Source organism: Theropithecus gelada, chromosome 15 (genome assembly GCF_003255815.1).
Source record: "Theropithecus gelada isolate Dixy chromosome 15, Tgel_1.0, whole genome shotgun sequence".
NCBI classification, from domain to species: domain Eukaryota; kingdom Metazoa; phylum Chordata; class Mammalia; order Primates; family Cercopithecidae; genus Theropithecus; species Theropithecus gelada.
In genome coordinates this window covers 15988312-16012880 of record NC_037683.1, presented here as the reverse complement: position 1 = coordinate 16012880, position 24569 = coordinate 15988312, and the positions used below count along the sequence as shown (strand labels likewise).

The following is a 24569-nucleotide window of genomic DNA, read 5'->3' as shown; positions in this document are numbered from 1 at the left end:
TGTGTGTGACAGAAGCATTTGTTTTTATTTATCCAAATGGGGAAAATGCAACATGTCAGGGCATTACAGACAAACTGCAGCAGCCAGACAAGAGGGTCAGTCTATGGCAGAGTCCAACATACTCAGCGCGAAGGAGCCACAGTGTGGGTGCTGCCTGGAGGACTTGTGGCAGCAGGGTCCCTTTGGATGAAGGCCAGGCATCTCTGGGCGAGGCACTGATGACCGTCCACATGTGCAGGCTGCTGCTTCAGTCACGCTGAAGGTTTAAAGTTCAGAGTCCTACATGTAATAATTGCCTCAGAGGGGAAGGGCAGTCCGTGGTGGTCGTGGTTTCCAGTGTTTTTAAACATAATACACAAACTTATTGCCAAGGACTTTGCACTGCAAATTATACTATTTACACTTGCGTATTCAGAAAAACACAGTAAATAGATACATGATAGATAACTTTAAATAGATTTCTAAAAATTAACTTGGGTCTTCAGTAGACCCGAGTGAGCTACAGCCAGGAGTCCAATGCCATGTGTGTGACCGTGCAGTAGGGAAAGATTTCTATCCACGACTACGCTCAGCCGCCTCCTGCCTCCCCCACCCTTGGGGCTGATGAAGGGCTAAGGCTGAGCAGGCCTACCTTACTCCTTAGTGTGAGAGCTTCAGGTCTAGACTGGCTGCACCTCCCACCTCCTTCCCCGACAGTTCTGCTTGGAGTGGGTGAGAAGCAAATCCTACAGGCTCCACTCCTGCAGGACCACTACACGGCGGGGAAACCAGGACACAAAGGCATGGGGCTGTAGGGCTAATGGTATGATGAACCTGGCCCTAGGCCGGCCCCTTCCCTGGCACCCCCTGCCAAAGCACCCTTGGGAACAGGCCCATCAGCCTCACTGTTCCCGGAAGTACAATTGCCCTAACTGATGATTACCTTAGGAAACCTCCTTTTGAAGAAGTAGCTGGACCAACCAACCACTTAGACCAAAGGTTCAGCACAACAGGCCAGACAGATGGGTCCAGGATGAAAGGCCTGAGTCCAAGGATGCTTTGGGGAAAACAGGATGAACACTGCTAGGCGCTAAAAAGTGTATGTCGTCTGCCCAAGGAAAGGACAACGGCAGGGGGTTCCCACGTGGACCAGCTTTCATTTTGCCTCCATAAGCCCTGGTATGCTGGGAAGGACGTCCACCTGGAGGCTGGAGACAGCTCCTCAGAGAGCCAGAGCTACCCTTGATTCCTGGGAGACAGAGAGCGAGGCCCTCTGGTTGGATGCCTACAAGTTGGCTCCCCAGCAGCATTTCTAAAAATGAGCTGCCCTCCCTAGGAAAGGTAGTAAGTAGTAGCGAAGCATCTCCCACAGCCATGGTAGGTTCCATCCCTGAGAAGCTGCCATATTAAGTGAGCTAAAGGAAAAGCAGTGCTCAGTACCCCATCTAAGAAATGGGGGTGCAGAGTGAACGGAACCTGATTGTGCAAGGCTGGCCTGAGCATGAAAAGTGATCGGGGGTAGGTAGAGGGATGCGTCTAATGGCAGCACCTCTGGCCTACTGTTGGGACAGAAGAGGTATTTTTTGCAACCAGGGCTTGCCTGGTTACTTCCAAATCATACCTCATGCACCGGCTGCCATCACTACCTTGGGGGTCAGGACTGCAGCCTAAGGGAGCCAGTGAATTGATACCTGCACACAAGGAGGCTTGGTAAGTGACATCAAAGTGCCTTGGAAATGTGTGTGTCTGGATCGAGTGTCTTGCACTGACCCACCACACCAAAATCCCTCAAGGGTGGAGAGCACAAGATACCCAGAACAGAGGAAAGAGGCTGGAAACCTAAAACACAATTTGCAAATTACAGGTGGAGAAGGAACTTCTCACCACCTCTCTCGCTAAAACTCCTGTTCTTGATCCATTTCCGTGAACAATGAAAAGAATCTGACTTGCAAAAGCAGCAGAAATATTTTGGTTAGAGTCAAGAAATGTTCTGACCATCATGTTTCCCTAAGCAGGAAAACAGGGCAGATGGCAAAGCGCCTGTGCCTGCAGGCAGAGGCAGGGGCAGGGCTGGCCTGAGCAAGGCTCTTGTCTGTAACTCCACTGCCTGACAGACAAGAGCCTTCCTATGAAGCTGGAGACACAGTAAGTGACTTGCTGCCACATGAAAGGCCACGCCTGGCACTGCAACCAGGGACGGGCTGCATTCTCTTTACCCAATGTCCCTCTGTGCCAGGCTCCAGTTTGTCAGTTTCCCTTCCACGAACCCAGAAACTTCTCTAGAAAATGTAGCAAGTGCTCCTCCTTAGAGCTGAGAAGTTCCACACCTTCCATAAGAACTGGAGAGCCACTCCATGTCCATAAGAGAGGAGACCAGGCAGCAAAATCCTAGAGGCACTTCTGTACCAGAGGGAGCCCGACAAGTCTAAAGACAGCAGCCACCCAGGGACAACTCTCTTCTGTAGCCCCCACCTGATTCTCAGAGATGAGCAAAACACAACTTCACTGAGAGTAAGCAGCACCCCGTTTCTGAAGTATACAGTGGCTTCCTGCCTCTCCAGGGCCTGCCAGGCTGCTCAGAGCACAGCACATCTCCCTCCTGCCTTTCCCCACGCCTGGCCCGACTGCGCTGGGACAGCACCACAGGCTTCACCTCCTGACTCTGTCCTGGAGGGCCAGAAACAAGGCTGGGCCCTGTGGAAGGGGGTCACGGTGCAGCGCTGCCAGCCCATGGCTGGTCCCGCCTCGCCAGCATCATGGGACAGCGCTGTGTGGAGCTGGCCACCACCTCCCAGCTCAGGCAGGGGGGCAAGTGCCTTGCCTTCTCGGAGCTGCATGTGATCCTCACCTCCCCCACAGGGCTGATGGGGCTTCACTGAATCCGCATCTGTGGAGGCGCTTGTATTAGGCCATCCTTCTCCAGCCTTACCTGCCCCGTCACAGCGGACACTGTGCTCCTGGCTATGCACAGCAACAGTAGCTACTCCCAACTTCTGTTCATATCAAGCTGGCAGCAGCTCACGTCCCTGGCACCTCTCCGATGTGCTGAATGGGAGCTCCCTTCAACATGCCTAGAAACCCCTCTGAGAGGAAAGACCATGCTCAGCAGAAAGCGCCACAAACACCCGTGGGTTTGTTCCTCACCCCAACTACACTGGGCATTCCTCAATGCGACCACCATGTCTGATTCACCTCAGTCCCCTACGCCTGGCATCAGGCCCGGCCCAGAGCAGTCCACCCCCAAGGGTAGTCGGTTCAACCTCCCTTAGCAGCTGGCAGCCTCTGGAGACGAGAGGTCAGCATCTCTTCTTCTCTGAGGCCTGCTGGCTACAGGCCCAGGGCATGTACAAAGGAAGCAATCTGCTCCACAGAGCGCTGCCGCCATGTGACTGGATTCTGAAGCAAGGGGCAGTCCGTCCCCGCCTCTTTACCTTCATATTCTGAGGCCCCAAGCCGACCTTAGATTGGAGACAGAACGTTTCATTTATCCTGCCCTTGTACATGATCTTTAGGATAGCAGGAGAAGAAAAAGGCTGAAGAAGGAAGATTCTGTCAAGCTCTGTCATGTCAAAATACAGGTGGGGCGCTCACTGACTACAAGCCAGTGGTCAGACCATCTGTCCAACTCTCTGGGCCTCTCTTCCCCACTCTAACACCAAAAGTACCTTGACCAAAAAGTCCAGACTAAACTGAAAGGTATAACTTAGAACCACAGACATGGTCCTCCATAGCCAGTGACATTTCTAATAAGCATTTGTGATCACATTACCCTCCTGAGCACAGCTGTCCAATGGCTCCCTACTGCCCAGAGAATCCAGTCCACGCTCCTGAGCCTGGCCCTCCTGGTCCTTTATGAGCGGACCCCATGAGCCTGTGTGACTATGCAGAAGTCCTCATTGTTCAACACAATCTCATCCGTCATCTGGTCCTGTTTCCCTTCCTGGAGAACTGCAGCCTCCTCCTCATCTAAGCCCGACTCCAGAGCTGCCTGCCTTCAGAGCTTTCCTGATTCCCCCTCAGCCCTTCTCTTTGAGACCCTACCACCCTGGACTTCTCTGAGCCCTGTTCTGTACGATGTTACTCAAAACCTAAGTTCCATATGGGCAGGAATTACACCGTCCTGTGCGTTGAGCCAGTGCTCACACAGAGGAGATGCTCAGGAAGCCTTTGTGGGGAGGTGGATGGGTCCAGGCAGCAGATGGGAAGGAAGTTTCCAGTCAAGATTAAGCCAAAGGGTAAGTCATCTCTATAGTCTAAGGGGTTGGCGAAATACAGCCAACTTTGGCAAAATACTCCCTACTTTGCAGGGGCTGGCAAACTACGGCCCTGTGTATTTGTAAATGAAGCTTTATCAGAACACAGCCATGCTATCTATTTACGTAGTGTCTCTGGCTGCTTTTGTGCTACAGTGGCAGGGCTGAGCAGCTGTGGCAGAGACCACATGGTCCATAAAGCCTGAAATGCTCACTATCTGGCCCTTTACAGAAAAGATTTGTGGACACAGGTCTAAGGCGGTGCTTCCCATATATTTTCACATTTCACCTCTTTAGACGTGAGATTTGTGTAGCCTGCTGATTAACAGTGAAGGCTGCTTGCAGCTAAGAGACACCTGGCCCTGGAGCTCTGGCCACCCAAAGGCTGACTGGATCCATGTCCACAGCTGCCACCTGAGCTGCAGTCCCCAGCAGAGCTGTAGGAAACAGGTGCAGAAACTCACGCTGGCCTTCAGCTCTCTCTGTCCATTTCGAAGCAAAAGTGGCAGCACTAGGACAGACAGAAAACTGACACCAAAAACCAATCCTCTGGTCACAAGTTCATGGTCCTTTCCGTCCTTCAAGAACTTAGGAAAGAATATCCACACCTTCCCATGGGCTACAGACTGTTCCACAGACGCTGAATCCAACAACCTCCAGCCCTTGCTTAGGTTAAAAATGAACAAAACCGGATTAACTTTTTGCCAAGCAAAAGGCCTCAGTATGAACGACCACCCGGTACCTGTGACTCCTGGCTGGAAAGCCCAGCCCAGCAGAAACTCGGAAAGGGTGAAGATGCTGATAGATCACAAGCCCCTCCCCACCCACCACCAGTGGAGAAGCTGGAGCGCTCCAGCATGATGGAGTGTGGCCCACCAAAGCCCCATTTCCTAGCCCAGTGGAGATGGCCCTTGCTCCATTCGACCTCCTCTGTACCCTGTCAGTATCTTCCTCCACTCCCCTGCCTTCCCCCGTCCTGGTCAGAGACACCATTGTTCTCTCTCTTGCCCACTGAGCAGTGGTCCAGAAGTACTCCAGCAGGTCCCCTCCCCTGGATGGGTGCTGTTGTTCCTTGGCCCAGGGTTGGGGGCCATCATCTTCCCATCCCTACCCAGTCCGGCAGAAGAGCCTGGCCTGTGAGGAGATGTCATTCCTGCTTCTCCATCCCTCTGCTGCTGCACTCCATCAGCCTCCCTCATGCCTCACCTGGCCGATGGCAACAGCCTCGTGCTCGTCAGTCCTCCCTCCTGACTCTGGTCCTTGGCTATCCAACTGTCCCAATCGACCCTCTGGAACTTACCATCGTGGAGGATGGTCATCACTGAAGGACACACCACCCAGGGCCATTCAAGAAGTGACTGCAAACTGCGTGTCCCACCTGCCACTTCACTCTTAACCATCTCAGGTCCGACGGCAAGGCCCTTCACGCTCTCCAAGTGGGCACACTCTCTCTGTGCATGCCAGGCCCGCCTCTGACTCCCCTCCTGGGGATCCCCTGTCTGTCTCAGTGGGAAGCCTATAGATCTTGGTAAATTACTCAGTAAGCACTTCTCTCCTGAGGCCTCGCTCCTCTGCTGCCCTCGGCAGGAGAGCTGGGAATGGGTCTGCCAGCCCCCAGCCCAGAGCCGACAAGGAGGAGCCCTAGCAGGGAGGGGGAGACCCGCTGAAGCCTTTCTGCCTGCACAGAAGAGGATGACTCTCATTCGGTTCAAATCCCCTGAGCCTCTTTCTTCCCCTCCCTGTACTCTCCATCTGGGTCAATGATTTCACCTTCTACTCAGTTGTCTAAGCTGCAAATTCTGACATTTTCTCCAACTGCTCCTTCTGCCCCAACACAAAGCCTGGTAAGAAGCAGTAGGTGACAGTGAATGTTTTCTCTCAATAAATCTACGTGCCCAAGAAGGGAGACACGGTCTTGGCAGCATCACCAATCACATCAGAGTTCGTCCAAACTGACATTCCACAGAATTTCCTCTTTGCCATCCACACGACTGGCTTCTTGCTGGAACATGCCGATTACAGGGAGCTCATGTCGCACCTCAGCTGCTCTCTCAAGGCCGCGTCTGTCATCGCGGGAGGTGTATTTTAGCTCAAATTGCCCCACTGGCTTCCCATAATTGTCTTTTACCCTTTGGAACCACATACAATAAATAAACATAATCCCTTAAAAAATACCTGGCGGGAGTGCCCACGTTCTCTCCAGTCTCCTCTTCACCAGCCTTAAGCTGGTCCTTCCATCTCATTTCAAGGTGCTTTCAGCTTTCCTGAGTTCCCCAGGTGCCAATTTCCATAGGTCTTTGACCTCCCAGATGATGCCTACCATATTCCTTTAACATAGCCTCTGCAGGAACGAGGGGTTTTAGAAAGCTGAGACTTCCAAGAAGTCCCATGACAGAAGAATCCAAGGGGATCCCAACACCAGATTGCTCTGGAAAATGTGTTATTGTGACCGTGATCCCATGGGTTAGAGTACATGTTGTGAAGGCCGAGCCAGGAACGGAGGATGTGGCCAAAAACCAAAATGTAGATGAGGCTGAACATAACATACTTCCAACAGTACATCCGCCGTCCGCCTTCCCAGCCCTGAGGAGCTCTCCAAGTGGCAATTAACGAATTTGCACTTTATTATAGGGTTCAGTTACAGCATGAAATGATGATCTGTAGAAACTGACCCCAACTGTGTAGCTGGCAAAAAAAAAAAAAAAAAAAACCCAGGCTGCCGGGCCCAGAGCTGACCGTTTGGCCGCCTTGTCCAGTAGCACACTGACAAAGGAACCAGAAACATAATGAGCCAGGAAGGCTGGATTTTAGGGGGCTGAGGAAGGATCAGGGAGACATGGGTTGGTTTCCGCTTGGTTTCAGGCGCACAGGGGATAGCCCAGAAGCCTAGAGGGAAGGTGAGCAGAACACATCACAGAGAAGCCACTGCTGCCAAGGGGGCCTGGGAGACAGAACAGACGTTGGTCTGCACTAGCGACGCAAACCACCTGCTCAGAGCACAGCCTCAGACTGGGTGAGCGCCGCCACTCACCGCACTGTAATTTGGGGCAGATCACCTTATCTAAGCATCTGTTTCCTCATCTGTAAAAGGAGAAAATTTCTAATTCCAGTTGTGGTGAAATTCAAAACTAATTCCTCAGAAAGGGCTGCTGTTAAGTCTAAGAACAGTCTAAGAAATGTTATTTCTTCTGGTGGTTAAAAACTAGTTAGGAGCCACAATGTTTTCCCACAGACGAGCAGGGTGGTTTGGAGAGCTCTCTGGGCTCCGCTCTCCCTGTCTGCAGGGTGGGAACGACAATCTATGCACCGCGCTTCTCCAAGGGCTACCAGTGCAGCAAGCCATGAGATGACAAGTGGGAAAGGGCTTCAGAGAGGACTGTGTTCTACGAATGCCAGGCGCCCATTCTCCCTGACACAGTCATGATCTAGAACACGACAACCTGGGTTTCAAAGGTTCCTTTTCCCTGTTCCCCTCCAGGATTACAGCAGGGTGCACAGAAACATTGCCAAGTGCCAAGAAAGATGATGACTTGGGGTGGATGAGGAATACCTTTCCCTGAAAAGGATCCCGCAGCCATCCCTGCACCCACCCATGCCTAAGCAGAGACCCAGCTGTCATTCATTAGCCAAGGAGCTGGTAAAGTGGTTGACAGCAGCAGAAGAATCCGACACGTTCAGCAGGGTGGTTCACAGGCAGCAATTTAGAGACCCCAAAGCCATCCAAGCTGGGCTTACCATACACGGGTCCAACTTAGAGGAAAGACAGCAAACTCCAGGCTGGCAGTCTGCCCTGAGGCCTACTCCAAGGAAAACTCCTGGCAATGACCACTGACCTCTGCAGTCTGCCACCACCCATCTCTGCTGAGTACTTGTCCAGGGACACCCCCTTGTACTTATAGCCCAGACCTGGGCTGCTGCCCCTCTGTGTTCCTCTTCCTTGTACCCAATGAGCCAAAGCCTCACCAGCCTGCCTTCAGAGTCTAGCTTCAATTGTTGAAGACATCCTCATGACCTATCTCAGGCCAGGCAGAGAACATGCACTCAGAAAATATAAGCTAAGTGAAAACACATACCTCAGATTTCACTGAAATTCAGAGAAAAACAAGCTTGAGATAAAAATGCTTCTTCCTCTGTTGATAGAGATGCAATGCAGCCGTTCAGTCTGTCCTTCCAGCATGTTAGATCGTTCTTCACAACCAATTTAAATGAAAAGAGCCCTATTTTAGGCCAGTTTATCTGATCTGGAGGCACCTCAAGTCAGAAGGCCTAGCTTCCAGGAGAGCCCGTCCTGTCAACCCCAGCCTTGTAATCCACAGCAGATGGAACAGAAAAAGCTTTAGAACAGAGCTAGGTTCCATGAATGGTTCTAGCACTTAACTTGGAGCATCAGTTTCTTTTGTAAACTAGGGATACCACTACTTCCAAGAAGGTAGTTGGAGAATTCAGAAGAATGTCCAAATGCCCAGCGCACAAGATACAAATGGTGGCATCTCTCCTTCCCCTTCCCTTCCTACTTCTTCAATCTACTGCTGCCCCAAATGACCTAAACTGAGGGCTACTGTTCACCTCATTACTTGGGGCATTTAGCCGACACCTGAATGCAGAGACCTTTAGTCCAGTGTGAAACTGCCTGGGCAAATGGTGGCTATCTTCACCCTGCCCACCAGCAGGATGGCACAGTTCATTTGCAGAAATGGCAAAGTTCTGCCAAGAGAGACCAAGACCCTCCTCAGAAGGAGTAATTAATTAGAATGTTAACGACTGATGAGTCAAGGCAAAAAAAGAAGTCCTCCCTCAATGCTGGCTGACCGAGGCAAAGACTCCACCAAACAGCCTCCCCGGGGGGAATGCACTACCTTTTGTCAAGACATTAGCTAAACAAGTATTTCTTAGACTTAAGAAAAACCTCTTGACTACAAGGTAAATCTTATTTGCCTCCTTAAAGGTAACAGTCCTTGTCTATACACAGTTTTTATAAACTTGGAGCATCTGAGGGCTCCAGTCTATGTTTCCCACTTAGCTCACCTCTTACCAACAGCCAAGGATGCATCTGACCACCTTTCTGCAGAGGCCCCCGGAATCTTTGTAGACACACAAAGGAATGGAAGGTAAGACGTGCACCCTCTGTTTAATCCAAAAGCACCAATTTCATCATGTACCCATTTTCCTCTTATCGAAAAGAAACTTCCCAACTGTGTCCAGATAGACGGATAAGTAAATGGATAGACAAAAAGAAAGAAGAATAGATGGGCAGATACGTTTTCTCTAAGACTAATAGGCAGAAGGGAGGCCTCATATGGTGAGGAGTGCAGATTTTTCCCCCAGAAGTATCAAAGCAAACTAGAAGAGACAAGCTATAGGAGTGCTTTTCAGAGAAGCATCCTAGTCGACAGCCTTTTAAGCACACCAGTTTCCTCCTTTCCTTTCTGTGCTGTAAAGGAACTTGCTTTCCACCTACTAAACACGGGTAAGCCCTGAAGGTTACATTCTGGAGGCAGCTATAACCAAACACCTTTTTAAAAAATTATTAGTGCACTGGTTGGACACTTGGACTCAGCAGGTAGATATTCTAAGATCAGCCCTTATGAAGTTCTAAGCACCCTTAAATACCACCCCCCCCCAACGCAAAAAAAAAAAAAAAAAAAAAAAAAAACAAGTATTTACAAACCCTTGGCAGCAGATTGGCTGGTAATTTAACTACTGTAACAGACGCATGAGCAATTTCCTGAAGCTTGGATCCACAGCAACGCCACCACACTAGCTCTCACCAGGTCCTTGGGGTGCGTTTCTTGTCTAAGCCCTAGATACCAGGAGTCCTCTCCCAAAGCCTGGCAGTGAAGCCTATCAGCACCAATGAACCAACACAGCTCCACTCTGAGCAGGCCATGCACCTGCCTCTCCAACACCTATTGGCACAGCCTCGCCCCCCTCACATTCATCCTAACCTCGGCCAACCATGGTAACAACACTCAACATATTACTGAGTACGTACTATGCACCAGGTACTGTTCAAAACATATTATGTGTATTAACTCATCTAATTCCTGAGCCCCATGGGAATGTGCTGGAAGGAGAGAAATTCTTTGGCCCAGATTCCCACATGGTTTCTAGTCTCTATTTCTAGCTGTGCTGTAAAGCTTACATAACCTAATTTGCATTATGGTACTATTTTTAAAAACCTCCGAAGATTGCTGCTTCAAAGCATCAATGGAATCTGTTAGTTCCTACCTAAAATGATAATGTGGGAAAGGATATCTATTCTTACAACCAACTCAACTGGAATTATTGACTTAAAACGGTCTTTCGGGAAGAGGCTATTAAGGAAGGAAGGGACTCATTCTTATATAAGTACTAGCTCTGTGCTCTATAAATAAGGGCTACAGAGAAACACATCAATACTGAAACCCACCTCAGCAGTAGTCTCTTGGCTCTGCTGTTGTTATCTATTTACCACCCGTCTCCTTTCCAGGACTCCTAATAACACTGAGGAATCTGTGTTCACTGGACAGCATGGCGTCAGACTGCACAGAGTATGAGTTTGAATGCGCACAGCCTTTCTCATTCAGGGATTCAGAGATAGCCACACTCTCTCTCGGGAGGCACTGGCATAAGATGAATGGGAATTAGGGGAAGACCATTCACAGAGCAGGTTGTTTTCAGCTTTAACTGCTCTTAGTGACCCTGGTGTATAGGGCTCTGGATTGCTTGAAATCTAATTCCTGGGGTGGGGGCGGGGAAGGCAGGGGGGATCGCCTTAGTTCTTTCCCCTAACTCACTACTGAAGATTTTCCTCCAGTTATTAATGAAATCTAGGAAACAGGGAAATTATGGTGAATGATTGATTATAAGGGTGAAACTTTCTCATTTGTCATTAAAAAAATGTGCTCAGTGTTTAAATTAACCACCTTGTCCTTTGCTCTACTATAAAAACTAACTGGAAAGGACTGGAGTATTTGTTATTCATTTCATTACATTCACATATTGGACCGAGGTCCATGAACATAAACCAGAGTAGGTTTCAGGCTCTCAAAACTGCCAGGGAAATATTTTAAACGAGTGAACTTCCAAGTGACACCCATTTTGGTGATGTCAGAGGGCCTACATTATTAAATAGTTTACAATTAAACTAATGACTGGGCTAATATTCTTTTTTGCCACAGTTAACAAAGTATCTGGTTCCCAAAGAAAGATATTTGTAATAGGCCCAATTCCAACAACAAGGAGACTGTCAGAATTAAAATGCTTCCACTGGTCACAGCCTCTGTTCACTTGTACCCAGAAGAGGACCTGGCACCTAATAGGCAATGGGCTGCTTCAGCACGACTGGATCACACTCAGTACTAGTCAGCTATACCTCGTACAACCTTTTATAGATGCCAAAGCCACATTAAATGTACATACAGATTCTGCGTGGAAAAAACAAGAAGTTGTTCCAGCAACTTTAAAGTGAGTAATCAAAAGAAACTGCTACTTAGAAACAAATATGAAACATGAAATTCATTTTAATCTACATATATCAAATACAGCCTTAGCACAGAACATCTAACACAATTAAATGCATTTATGGGACACACCTAAATGAAGCAAATCTTTATTAAAATATCTGCCTAACCCTCACATCTTTACATGAACTCCATGATGGTTGAATAAGATGGGAAATAAATAATCTAGCTACCTAACCTGGAAAAGACAGATGGATTGCTTTAAGTCTATTCGGTCTCCGCAGACTCGATATTCACCACCCCGAGTCTTGCCGAAGTTGGTTCTGCAAATAATTAACTTAGCTCAGTCAATTATCCACTTTTCCATAGTTACCATCATATTTTGTTTTTTTTTGGTTTTTTTGGGTTTTTTTTTTCATTTTCTATTGCTTTTTTTTTTTTTATGGCTTCTTGCTGTTGTTGTATTAGGGCATACAACACAGACCAGAGACTTTCATTTCTCGGAGAAGTTTCTCCCCTTGAGAAATTGGCACTTTGATCCTCAGCTTGTGTAACAGCTTACACACACGGATCCCACCAGCACTGGTACCAACCTTGCTGCTCAGGAAATTCCACTGCTTTGGCCAAAAGAGTGCCCTGTCATTAAAATCTTCTTAGATGAACTGTTCCTATCACTGAATTCTTACATTTAAACAGGTATGTGTGTGTAATTTACATACATGTTATATCCTAAGTTTTTACACACACACACTTAGTGTAAGTGAAATGTCTGTCTTGAATAAAAAGCAGTTACAAGGGTATTAAAACAAATGTTGAAAAATAACTATTTTACATTTAGACCATACAATTTTTAAAGGTAATGTGATGACATATGACCTAAGAGATCAAATACATCATATATGATTGTCATATATGCATGTTGTGTTAATTGATTATTTTTCTCTTTAATCAGAAAATAAAAGAGCTTACCTTTGTATACTGAGATCACAGCTTACAGTCACTATATCTCAGCCTATTTTATACAAGTGATATGGCTACGAAGGTCCGAGGAGAACGAGAATAAAGTGAGATAAACGTGCTGAAAACTGCTTAAAAGTATTAACCTGAAATACACAGAGGGTCCAACACCAGTTTTAAAAATACATTAACGAGGTATTCCTAGCTCTTCAATTAATAACGGTGGCTGATTCATGATTTTCAAACATTCACCCAAAATTGAAAAGAAAAGAAAAGAAAAGGCGAATACCAGCAAAATCTCTCAGTGGTTGGTTCCCCAGGCTAACAATTTGAGAGAGACTACAAACGATTTCAGAACTATGTAAACTCAACTCCTTACTTCACCACCCATGCACTTCATCTAGTCAGCATGAGGTATGTTGGAAATCTACTGGACCAATTACCTTGCACAAGAGATGGGGTACTCCTGCAGCCTGAGGAAACACAAGCTGCAAGCCACATCCCTGGCTAGTCATGGGGCCAGTCCCCATGCAGAGGATATGGCTTCAAGGAGGACCCCTGTTTCTGAGAAACTGTAACAACACTAACTGACGCAGTCAGGAATGTAACTATATGCTAAAAAGTGTAAAAACTGTGAAAACATAGCACAGCTCACACGCGAATTTTAAGCTCTACACTCATCTATAAACTCCCTGACAAGAAACTATGCTAAAAAGGGGTTAAGTACAGATATTGCTAGGTTTCCAAAGGAAAAGTTTTAAAACAGACACCGTGGCTTTGAACAGAGTATTGCTCTTCTTTAAAATGATCAGTCATTGCTTTCAAAAAGAAGGTGTCAGAGTGGTGTCTGAAAGCTGGATAGCCTCAGGGTGTCACATTGCTCTTAAGACCAAGACATAGAAATTGCCATTTCAAGCCAGACAACCTGATGGTTCTAGAAGTCAGAGAAGAAATCTTGAGGGCCCAAGTGAATAATAAATGGTGCGACGCTCAGAGGCTGGCAATAGGGGCTGTCAATGAAAAAACCACCTACAGTGGAGAAAAGAGCAGAGAAGCAAAACTTCATGTTAATTTCAGGCAATTTGGTGAAGCCAAGAGCTTCATTTATATTTCTCTGCTCTTTCAGCTGTAAGTGGAATTTTCATTACAAAATGGAAGGGTGGGAAGGGCAACAGGTGGAGGGGGGGAACGCTTAATTCATTACAGAATTTAAACAGTTGAACTTGCATGGTTACCACTTCTAACAAAGGACTGACAGCTCGATTATTTTAAGTAAAGCAGAGAAATGTAAAAGTTTGCAGCAACTGGGCAGGTTTACAACATGGTTAGTAACTTCCAACAAACAACAAAATTAAAAAAAAAAAAAAGACTTGGTAGAAACCATTTGAAATGACTGCCATCATGTTGGAAAACAGCACAGCTCCCTTTTCACCATTACAGAGGGCATGAGTTATGAAGCAGAGTCAGCTACTTCAAAAGAATTTTCTAACGAGAAATCTCTAGAGAGATTCCAACGTGGAATCCAAATTTGATGACCAATTTCAAATAACAATACAGCTGCAGCTGCCAATTAATAGTATTCCAAAGACAATGAGGACTACTGTAAAGATTTAATTAATAAAAACTGGACACTATCAGCCATGCTTTTTCTTCTCAGTGATGGCTCTGTTTCATCCATAGGTCAGCAAAACGCATCAATGAAACATGAAAACTCCCAGCTGAAATGGGCCCTCTTGTTTATGTCTAGCCACTAATGCACAGGATGAGAATGATAAGTTACAGCTATTTCCAGCAAGTGATGAGGTTTTATTAAAGTATCACCCACCACTAATAAAGACAAAAGACCAAGGAGAAGAAACAAACTAATCATTGTGTAATATATATCTGAGCAGTGACACTAACATTTGTTGTACATTGCCCGTTTCACCTTTATTTAGTGGCCCCAGAGAAATTTGGTACATAAATTTGCCATATTTTGTGAAGCCCATTCTCATGGATGGGCCCTGTCAAGTTCCCAAAAGCAGAATTTAACAGGGAAAACGAAAGCTAATTCATACTAAAAACAGACATTTTTAAGACATGGTGCCTTATAAATATTGACAGGGGACCACACTGCTGCTCCTTCATGGGGGTGAGTACCTTAATGAAACCATTTACCTTCTAGTAACATCATTGGCTTTCCAAACAAGGTGAGAATGCAAGTGGAGGACTTATGTCTGCACCCTTTACAGAACAGCACAATGTTACCCACTGATCCATTTCCACCAGCATCATCAGGTGTCTTAAAAAGAAATGCTGACCCATGGCTGAAACCTGTCACTTTTCACAGCAGCACTCAACAAGAACTGGGACAATCGAAGAGCAAGTTTTTATGGGGACCCTGTTGCTGCTTTAGATTCTGATGTAATTGAAGAGGAAAGGAGACCCTTCAATGAATCCCAGCAAAATCGCTAATCTTCTATCTGCATGAAAAAAGCCAGGGAGTGAACACAATATCTTACAGAGTGAAGAAGGCCACAAGAACAAGAGAGGGTGATTGATTGATTAATTTATTATTTTTAAAAACTTGGAAATTCATAAACTAGGATAATCACATTCTCCTTCCCCATCTCTGGGTAGTGCCATCATTTTAATAAGCGATGCTCGAATAACAAAATGGAACCTTTAACATGGGGATGCCCTTGTACAACAGGAGGACAAAGGGCTTACAAAGTAAGTAGACTGGCTCAAACTAACAATCACCTTTGCTTTGTTTTAGCAGTTTGCTTACAAGTGAATGGGCTTCTAGGGCTAAGTTATTAGTTTTCAATTCCTTGTAATTTGATACCAAAACATATCAAAAATAATAAGCTAAAACAATATTCAAACCCATATTTTATTGGCTTTATTACACACTTCAATATTTACAAAGTTAAAGTTTAAATGAAAAGTCTCTATTGTATTAAAAAAAATAACTACAGCCCAAATTAAAGTGCCCTGGGGCAAATACATATCAATCAACTAAGAATCAGTGACTGCATCAGGAACCAGGCAGTACTCTGTGTTACAACAAAGCAGTTTATTTGTGATCCGTGTTTGAGACTCTATACATCCTTCACAAATTTAATTTTACATAATCTGATACGTCTCTTAGAACTTAAACTTTGAACTGCTAGACTTTTATTTCCCTAGAACAGAAGGGCTGGTATAAGTTATTTTCCAGAAATGAGGTACCGTTTTCACAGAACTGGTTTCTTTTTTTTTTTTTTTTTTTTTTTTCAAGTTTTAGAGAACTAAATTTGCATTTGTTAAAATCAAAAAGTAGGAAAGATGTTCTTTACAAATAATTTTGATCAAGTATGTGTTCAAAGAAAGCAGGATAAAAAGGCTTTTTCTCTAACATTCTGTATTGTACTGTATTGTTGTTCAATAGGAATTAGCTTCTGTCATTTGCTAAAAGAATGAGTAGTGGGGAACAGGATATGTTGGAAATTTCATAACGGGTAACAGAACCATTCTCTTGGGTAAACCTACAGAGAAAAGAAACGGAGAGGACTCCAAATAAGTTGTAATACTCCAATAAAAATTTCAGGTAAAAAAATATCTGACAGTAATTATCATTAACCTTTTCCAGATCAGTCAGCCAACATGTATACCATTTTGCAAGAGGCCCACAAATCACTCACAGATCTATTTTTAAATTGCTCTTAATATTTTGATAAATAATATTTTCCACTCTCAAAATCAGGATGGCTACATCTAGGAAGCAATTTCATTGAGTGAGCTGCCATGAATTCTGAAAATCAAAAGCAATGCTATTGAATGATGTTCTAAATTGACTGTAGAAATCCATATTGGTTCTCAATGTGGCATATCACATATTCCAGGAGAAACGGGTTGTCAAGGTTCAAAGCATAGCTTTCCATGCAGACCTCAGCTCCAGCTGGAGCCATGGCCAGGCATTTATTTAACTTCTTAATGGCTATGGCCAATATTAGCATGGCAAATCTGGAAAGATTAATTGCTTTCTGAATTTGTAATTAATACGTTCTTGTGGCCTCACAAACTTCTGCATACTCAAGCATGATTTGAAATCTGCTCCTATCCCTATTCTACTGTTTAACCTACGGAGAAATCACAAAGCAGCAACAGCAGGTGTTCAAGAGCACCAGATGACCAGAGGGAGACCACCCCACATGCAACAGCTTCACAAAGGCCAAAGACATATTTACCTCACAGCCAAATAAAGCATCGTTTTAGTAGGTTTGCATCACAGTAACATTTAAAAACCAAATCTTTTATGTGAAAAATGGGGGCATCAAATTTCACCAGCTTTGGAAGTCAGTTATATGGCACATGGGAAAGAGGAGCTTCTGATGTGGGGGCTCAGAGGCCACAAGGTGAAAGTGTAATGTTAAAGGAGGAAAGGGAAGAACAAGACAGAAAAAAAGACCGAGGAAAAACAGGAATGTAACTTAGAATCTAGATACAAAAGTATTTTCAAAGGAAAAATCAAACTCTAGCAAACCTTTACTGAAAAATCTGAAACTTACTGTATGTCTAAAAGAAAGACACAGATTTAAATATCTGCCCCAAGCAGCAGATGCGCTGGCGCTTATACAAGACATAGTACAGTGAGTCTAGTGAGCCAAAATGTATTTGGATAAACGGACCAGACCTAAATCACAGAGAGGATGAGGTGGTCAGGAGACCCAGAAGCCAGCTGAATAGTTAAAAGCAAATGGCCGAACCCAAAGGAACTAGAGAGTTTGAATTTAGAAGGAAATCTGGGTAAGCTTATTATTGCATTAGTCTCCAATTCCTAGTTACCCAATATGGCTCAGTTCAAAATATGGGGAAGCCTTGACCACACCTGAGTGTGCCAGAAGATTTAAAGGATGTAGCTCCAGGCTCTGCACTTTGCCTAAAAGAAAATTTGCTCCGAATGTTTGACCCTCGTAGCTTCACATCTTTCTAGGATATAAACTATTTTAATGGTCAAACTGGTCAAACTATTCACTTTCTACTTATATCCAGTTACAAAATCAGATGAAGCTTCAGTTCAGCAGTGTTTTAGGAACACAATTTGCATCCAAACAAAAATGGCAAAGCAGATGTGTGAAGAGAAAAAGCACAACGCGAAGGTCTGAGGCTCATGTAGAGGACTAACGCTGAGACTGGCAATATGGGAAGAGCCTTTCCCTTCTGTGTGCATGCACACCCAGCCTGGGGCATGCTGACACACACACTCTTGCACATACACTCTCTCATGCTCTCCTCTCTCAATGACAACACCCTGCAGATGGCTGATTCTATAACATGTAGCACCTGAGTAGAAAAAAATGTCTAAGAGCATATCACTGACTCCAAACCTATTGCCTCCATTGCCACATAAACCTCATTCAAAAGTTATCCAAAGGGCCACTGGGGTTCATTTATGCATTTGCTTTTATTTTTTTATTTTAGAGGGGAGGAGAGAAACACCTATGATACTCTAGCATGTACTACAGACTTCCTGCAGTGAGCACTTAAGACTGCTGGTGAAACCCACTATCACTTCCTCTCTAGGGCCAATGATACCCATTTACTTCAACCCCAAAGCAAAGTTATGGAAAAGAATGAAGACTACAAATTTGAAGTAAGCAGTTCCTATTCTTGACTTAAGTTACCCACAATTCACACGGTTCCAAACCAGAAACTTAAGTGTGGCTTTATAACTGGTAGGCAGCCAAGCTAGCAACTGGGTATGGCCCTTCAGTAGCCTTTGAATGGAGTATCAGTTGGCTGTAAGAAGAACTACTTAAAATATTTAATTTCAATATGGTCAGAAACAGGCAATTAGAACAAGCAGTCCTTCAATCAGGCAAAGCGGAGAGAAGAGCAACTCCAACCAAACCAAGAACCACAAGGTTGTGGCATTTTCAAAGGGAATTTAAGTTGGGTCACTAGAATGAATAAATCTGAGATCCTCCAATTAATTTACAAAAACCCTAGATAGAAACTGTGCTTTGGATTGCTGTGACAGTCGCTAAGAGGAGATATCAGTAAGACGGTGTACATACCATAGGCAGGGGCAGCTGTGCTGTAACCATATGGTGTTCCATAGCCTAGTGCAAAGAAGAAGGAGGCAGATCAGTCCCAGACCCAGGGCAATCATCACTGGCCCAATTCACAAGCACCACCTGCTCAGCACCCTAGGCCTAAAGGACTTCTTTCAGATGTTCGATGAATGAGAACCACTGCCAGAATGGTCCCAGTCTAGCCACTCTCTGTGTGCCTGCTTAAGATGTGGGAGCTCCTCACCATGGCCTACAAGGCTCTCCTAGATATGCTAGACTCTCCTACATCTCTTTCTCACTGCACTCACTGACCCCACATTCTATTTTAACTATCAGTTCCTTGTCTGTGTTCCCCACTAGAGTAGCAGAGACCTGGCCAACCTTATCCATCGTTGCATCATCTGAACCTAGCAGAATGTATGATATATATAGTAGCCACTCACTAAATATACTTTATTGAACAAAAGAATACTTAAAACCACTCAAACTACCAATTTCTCAAAGTTGGCAAACAGAACTTTCCAAGTCTCTTCAGAAAGTAGTGAGAGAGCAGGCTGAGGTCTCTATGGTCATTAAAACGGGCATATTTGAGTCAGGTCGTGAGCCCAAGGGCAAGGTCTATGACTTGCTGATATTTCAATTTCTGGCCCAAGTACAGGGTCTCTCTGTAAATGCTGGTGACTTTGACATCAGCCTCTGGTACCTATGAAAAAGGCCCACATTATTAAGTAAAAGCTAGTACAAAGAAGTTTTTATACCATATTAGTAGGGATTAGAAATATTATCTATATTAACAAGCTGCAATCTTTACTCTTTCAGTAAAAGAGCTTAGATATAGGTAATATATAAATAAAAATCACTTGGGGCCAGGTGTGGTGGTTCATGCCTGTAATTCCAGCAATTTTGGAGGCTACAGCAGGAGGACTGCTTGAGCCCAGGAGTTAGAGACCAGCCTGGGCAATATAGTGAGACCCCATCTCTACAGAAAAACAAAAAATTAGCTGGGCATGGTGGTGCATGCCGTAGTCCTGGCTACTCAGGAGGCTGAGGTGGGAGGATCACTTGAGCCCAGGAGGTCGAGGCTGCAGTGAGCCATGATCACACCACTGCACTCCAGGCTGGGCAACAGAGAGAGATCATGTCTCAATAATAACAATAATAACAACTTATTATTCATTTATCAATGAAAAAAATTTATAAAGCAGAACAAGGGCACAAAATCACCATGGCACTTTTACACAGTACCCAAAACAAATGGCGCTTTTTCACATTACAACTCCTTTTTTTTGTAACTATTTCTGCTATGCAGAATGATTTCGTTCCCTCCTTCTCTGGATTACCAACTGCAACTCACCCTTGAGACCAGGATCAATTATCACCTCCTCTACGAAGTCTCCCAGGCTTGCTGTTCTCTTTTGCCCAACCCATGTTACACTTGCATCATACTGCATTGTGTTTATTCAATTATCTGGTCCTACTCCAGGCAATCACTGGGGCAGAGGCTAGGTCTTCTTTGAAGGCCCAGTTCTAAATCTCCTGTTTGAGACAGTGCATTTGAATGTATGCTGAAGAAGTAAACTGCTTTTAGGGACCAACTGAAACATTTCTGAGGGATGAAAAATTTTTAGTCTACAGTTATAAGTCATTTAACTCAGGCTGAGCGCTCACTAAATCATACACAAGAGGACATATGTAGCTGAAATAAGCAGTAGGAAGAGGAGACAGATCAGAGGCCAAAAAAGAAATTAATGCTTAAAAAAGGTTGGCTATCAAATTTATTCCAGAAAGCAGAAGCTGTTTGGCTAAGGCTGCAGTTCTAAGGATTATACCAAAACCTCCTTAAGAAGAAATGAGACCGTAAATACTAACTAGGTCATTAATCAGGCCATTGGAGTCCTGATTCTGACTTCACCTTTTACTAGCAAAGGCGTCTGTGAATGGCACCTGTTATTTAACCTCTCTGAGCTTCAGTGTTCTACGTACAGTAACTGAGTTGCCAGGGGAATTTAATTAAATAATACATGTAAATATACTGACAGCAGTCCCTGCTGCACAGAATATACTCTGCAAATGGCATATAACCTATTCATAATCTAAAGGGACCTAATCTGAATCTTTTCTAGGCTATAAAATAACTTCATTTTTAAAAGCTTTGGGAGACAGGCCTTTCAGGGAGGTCAATGCAATGACACAAGAGAGGAGTTACTATAGAGTAAAGCCTGGCAACCAGCGGCCATAAACAGTTCCTTTCATGATTACTGCCACTGGACCACAGCCATTTACCACTCTAGCAGGCGGTAAATGGTCCGCAGCAACAAGAGACATGACCAGATTAAGCCCCAATAGAACACATCATCAAAGACAAGAAAGACGGTTCATCTCTATAACCTGCCCATTATTGTGAATGAAAGCTTTGCCCTTTCAATAATACACTGAATAAGGCTAAAATTATTAAATATCACTAGAAATAGTGAGACACACAGAAGACTGTCTTAATTTTAGACACATAAACTATATCACACTATAAGAAATTCATAATCTTTTCCTTTTTCCCCCCAGTGCTCCAGCTAAAAGTCCTAGGAGTTGAGATATCCTTGAAATATCACTCTTCTTTCTATATATTCAATATATCAATTTTGCCTCCTTTATATTCCTCCCATCTGTTCTCTTCTTGTCTCCCCCTATCTTCTTCCCTGCCTCCAGTAGCAATACTATCAATGTCTCTTGCCTGGGTTAGTAGTCTTCAGTAGCCTTTTTTTAACTGAGGCATAATAGATGTACATAGTTCCAGAGTTCATGTGATAATTTAATATACCCATGTAATTTATAAAGATCAAATCAGTGAACTTAGGATACCCATCATCTCAAATATTTGTCCTTCCTTTATGCTAGAACCATTTGAATTCTTCTCTTCTAGCCAGTTTGAAATGTACAATACATTACTGTAAACTATATGCCTTCTAACTGATCTTGGCAATGCTCACACCTATCCCTACAACCTGTTCTTCACACTATAGAAAGACTAACCTTCACAAATAAAGTCTGATCTTGTCACTGTTCTCCTTAGAACTGAATCCATCAAGACTTAACACTGTGCTTTGGGTTCTAAGACCAAAATCCAAATAACGGCCTCCAGGTCTGGAACTGAGTCATCCAGCTTCAATTCACATCATTCCCCAGTCTCTTCACTTCTGCCGCCCAGTGCTCTCCACATTCCACACGTTTTGGACTTCTGCTTCTTCAATTGAGCCAAATTCCCCAACAACAGCAACACAGGGTCTCTGCACATGCCGTTCCTTCTGTGTGCAACACTCTCCCATCCCAGTCTTCTTTAACTCCTATTCATTCTCCAAAGCTCAATTCAAATGTCCCTTCTTCTGGGAAGCATCCAGGGACCCACTAAACTAGACCAGGTTCCTCTGTTACATGCTGTAATAGCAGCATGTCCTTCTTTTTCATCGTACTCATCTCAGTTTCTCGTTGTTACTACTTGATTAATCTATGTCTCACCCTTCAGACTATAAGCTGCATGAGAACAAAATCCATGTCTGCTGTGTGCCAAAGCAGGCATACTCCTTGAGCAGTTCACCTACTAGGATCAGCTTCTAGAAGAATCACTCCAAAGCCACATCATAAAATTTCCCAAATGGCCTAGTCTTATTCTTTCTTAGAGGAAAGCACAAAGTGAACCCTTAGGGATGTTACCTAAAAAACAATGACTGGATAAGAGCCAATCTTCATGACAATTTCATCTTGATCAATATCTACAAGTGGTTTACTTGTCCAGTTAAAAGTACTATACTTTCAATATTGTGAAGAACTTGATTTTAACAAGACAGTTGGATAATCTACTGTTAAAATGACATAAGAATTAGAAGGGAAGGCAGAGAGAGGACATCTCCCAAATCTTCTTTAAGCTATGTGGTGGAATGGAAAGAATATGAACTTTGGAAATGCAAACACCTACATTCAAATCCTTGCTCTGCGGTTTAGTGGTTGCTTCACCCTGAGCTAGCTGCCTTATCTCCCTAAATCCCAGCTTCCCTTCCTTGGAAAATAATTTCTACCTGACGAAACACTGACGAAGATTTAAAACAATTAAATTTAAGTAATTAGATTAAAAACAATTTAATAAGTAAAATTATTTACATGGAAATATCTAGTACATACAGTAAGCTCTGGATAAATGTTTCTTTTTTTTTTTTTTTTTCCCTTTGTGTACTTCTTTAGTCTTTGATGGTTCCCAAACATTAAGTTTAGCAAACACTAATAATGCCAGGCTTCACCCTAATTAAGTAACCTCTTAGTAGTTTTTCTCTCCTGTTATACCCAACCTGTCATCTATGTCCTCAATGAATACACCCTGCTCAGACATCCACATTCTCAGTCTATCAAACATCCTTTAATTCCTTGTCAAAATACAGTCCCACAACCAAATGCAACATTGCTCATCTGTCATCTCCCTCCAGGTAGCCTCTCCTCACTCAGCAGATTCCAGGAGAACACCTATGACATTGTGTCAATTCTCTACTTTTAAATTTCTGTGTACCTTCACGCCTGTGTTTATATTTCCACAAACCCTGTACAAACTCAGAAAATGAAGAGGATGCTATTCTTTGAATTTTGGCCCAGTAAAGGGGGCCAATCTCTTGCAGTTTGTACTATACCTGGAGCTATGTAGCCAGGAGCAGCTGTTGCCCCAACAAAAGCTCCCCTTGTTAGAGTTCCTCTTCCTCTGCCCCGAACAGCTTGGACTGCTGCAGACACAGCTGTATTCACAACACCCTTTGCCTGTTAAAATAACACATTTTCATTACTGAAAGAAATAAGAACCATCTTATTTCTTCTATCTTCTCTTCAATGCACAACCACTATGAGAAACTGTGAGCACGTGGGTGAGACCATGAGCTGTCTGTGATGTTGAACCTTCAATTTATCATCTGAAAAACAAAAATGATACCTACCTTACAGACATGTTGAGAACATGCAAATAACTTTTCGCTTGAGTGTTACCCAGAAAGAGTTCATTTTCTACACCAAATTTTAGTACTCAATTTATAACCAAAGTCATTTTAGGCTTTACTAAAGTAATCATACACACTTGGTACCTAGGTTCCAAATCCATTAAATTATCTGCCTACAGGCAGAAAATATCTCAGCAACTAACTACATAGAATTAACTGCAAATCTGAGTGGGGCTAGTGGGGGAAAAACATAAAGGGCTAAGACAGGAGGACCAAAGATGAGGATGCCAGTTCCTGCTCTAAGTAACTGTGACCTCGGGAAGGTAATATGATTTCTTTGAGCCCGATTCCTCTGCTGTTTGTGTATGCATGTATCCACTATTAAATATCTTTTGTGTGTGTGTGTGAGACAGAGTCTCGCTCTGTCACCCAGGCTGGAGTGCAATGGTGTGATCTCTACTCAACTGCAACCTCCGCCTCCCAGGTTCAAGCGATTCTCCTGCCTCAGCCTCCCAAGTAGCTGGAATTACAGGCACCCACCACCATGCCTGGCTAATTTTTGTATTTTTAGTAGAGACAGGGTTTCACCATGTTGACCAGGCTGGTCTTGAAATCCTGACCTCAAGTGATCTGCCCACTTCAGCTTCCTTTCAAAGTGCTGGGATTACAGGTGTGAGCCACTGCGTCTGACCCCATTATTAAATAAATAAATACCACTTTGAAAGCCCCTTCTTGCTCTAAAATGCCATAATCTATGGAAATCTCCCCACTAATTAAAAACGTGGATAATGATACCCACTTTGTTCTCCTTAGAGTAGAAAGAGTAACCGAGAATTATAAAATGAGAATAACAATACTTTGTTTTCCTTACTTTAGAGTAGAAAGAACAAGAGAGAACAAATATAAAAACATTCTAAAAGTACAACAGATAATACC

At 44.1% G+C, this 24569-nt stretch overlaps 1 protein-coding gene and 1 pseudogene across 3 annotated transcripts in view; both read right to left on the bottom strand.

The window, feature by feature from the left end:
- Positions 1-4054, bottom strand: LOC112608173 (annotated as a pseudogene). The gene has a single exon (XR_003115954.1). The product of XR_003115954.1 is annotated as an uncharacterized LOC112608173 (transcript).
- Positions 4055-15162: 11108 nt separating this feature from the next.
- Positions 15163-24569, bottom strand: part of STRBP (spermatid perinuclear RNA binding protein) — a 60704-nt gene continuing 51297 nt past the window's right edge. For both annotated transcript variants that reach the window (XM_025359911.1, XM_025359910.1), the window contains 3 exons: positions 23337-23460; positions 18673-18717; positions 15163-16140 (listed from right to left, as the gene is read on the bottom strand). In XM_025359911.1, coding sequence (XP_025215696.1) covers positions 16064-16140; positions 18673-18717; positions 23337-23460 — 246 coding nt within the window. In that variant the 3' untranslated portion in view covers positions 15163-16063. The remainder of the gene's footprint in view (positions 16141-18672; positions 18718-23336; positions 23461-24569) is intronic.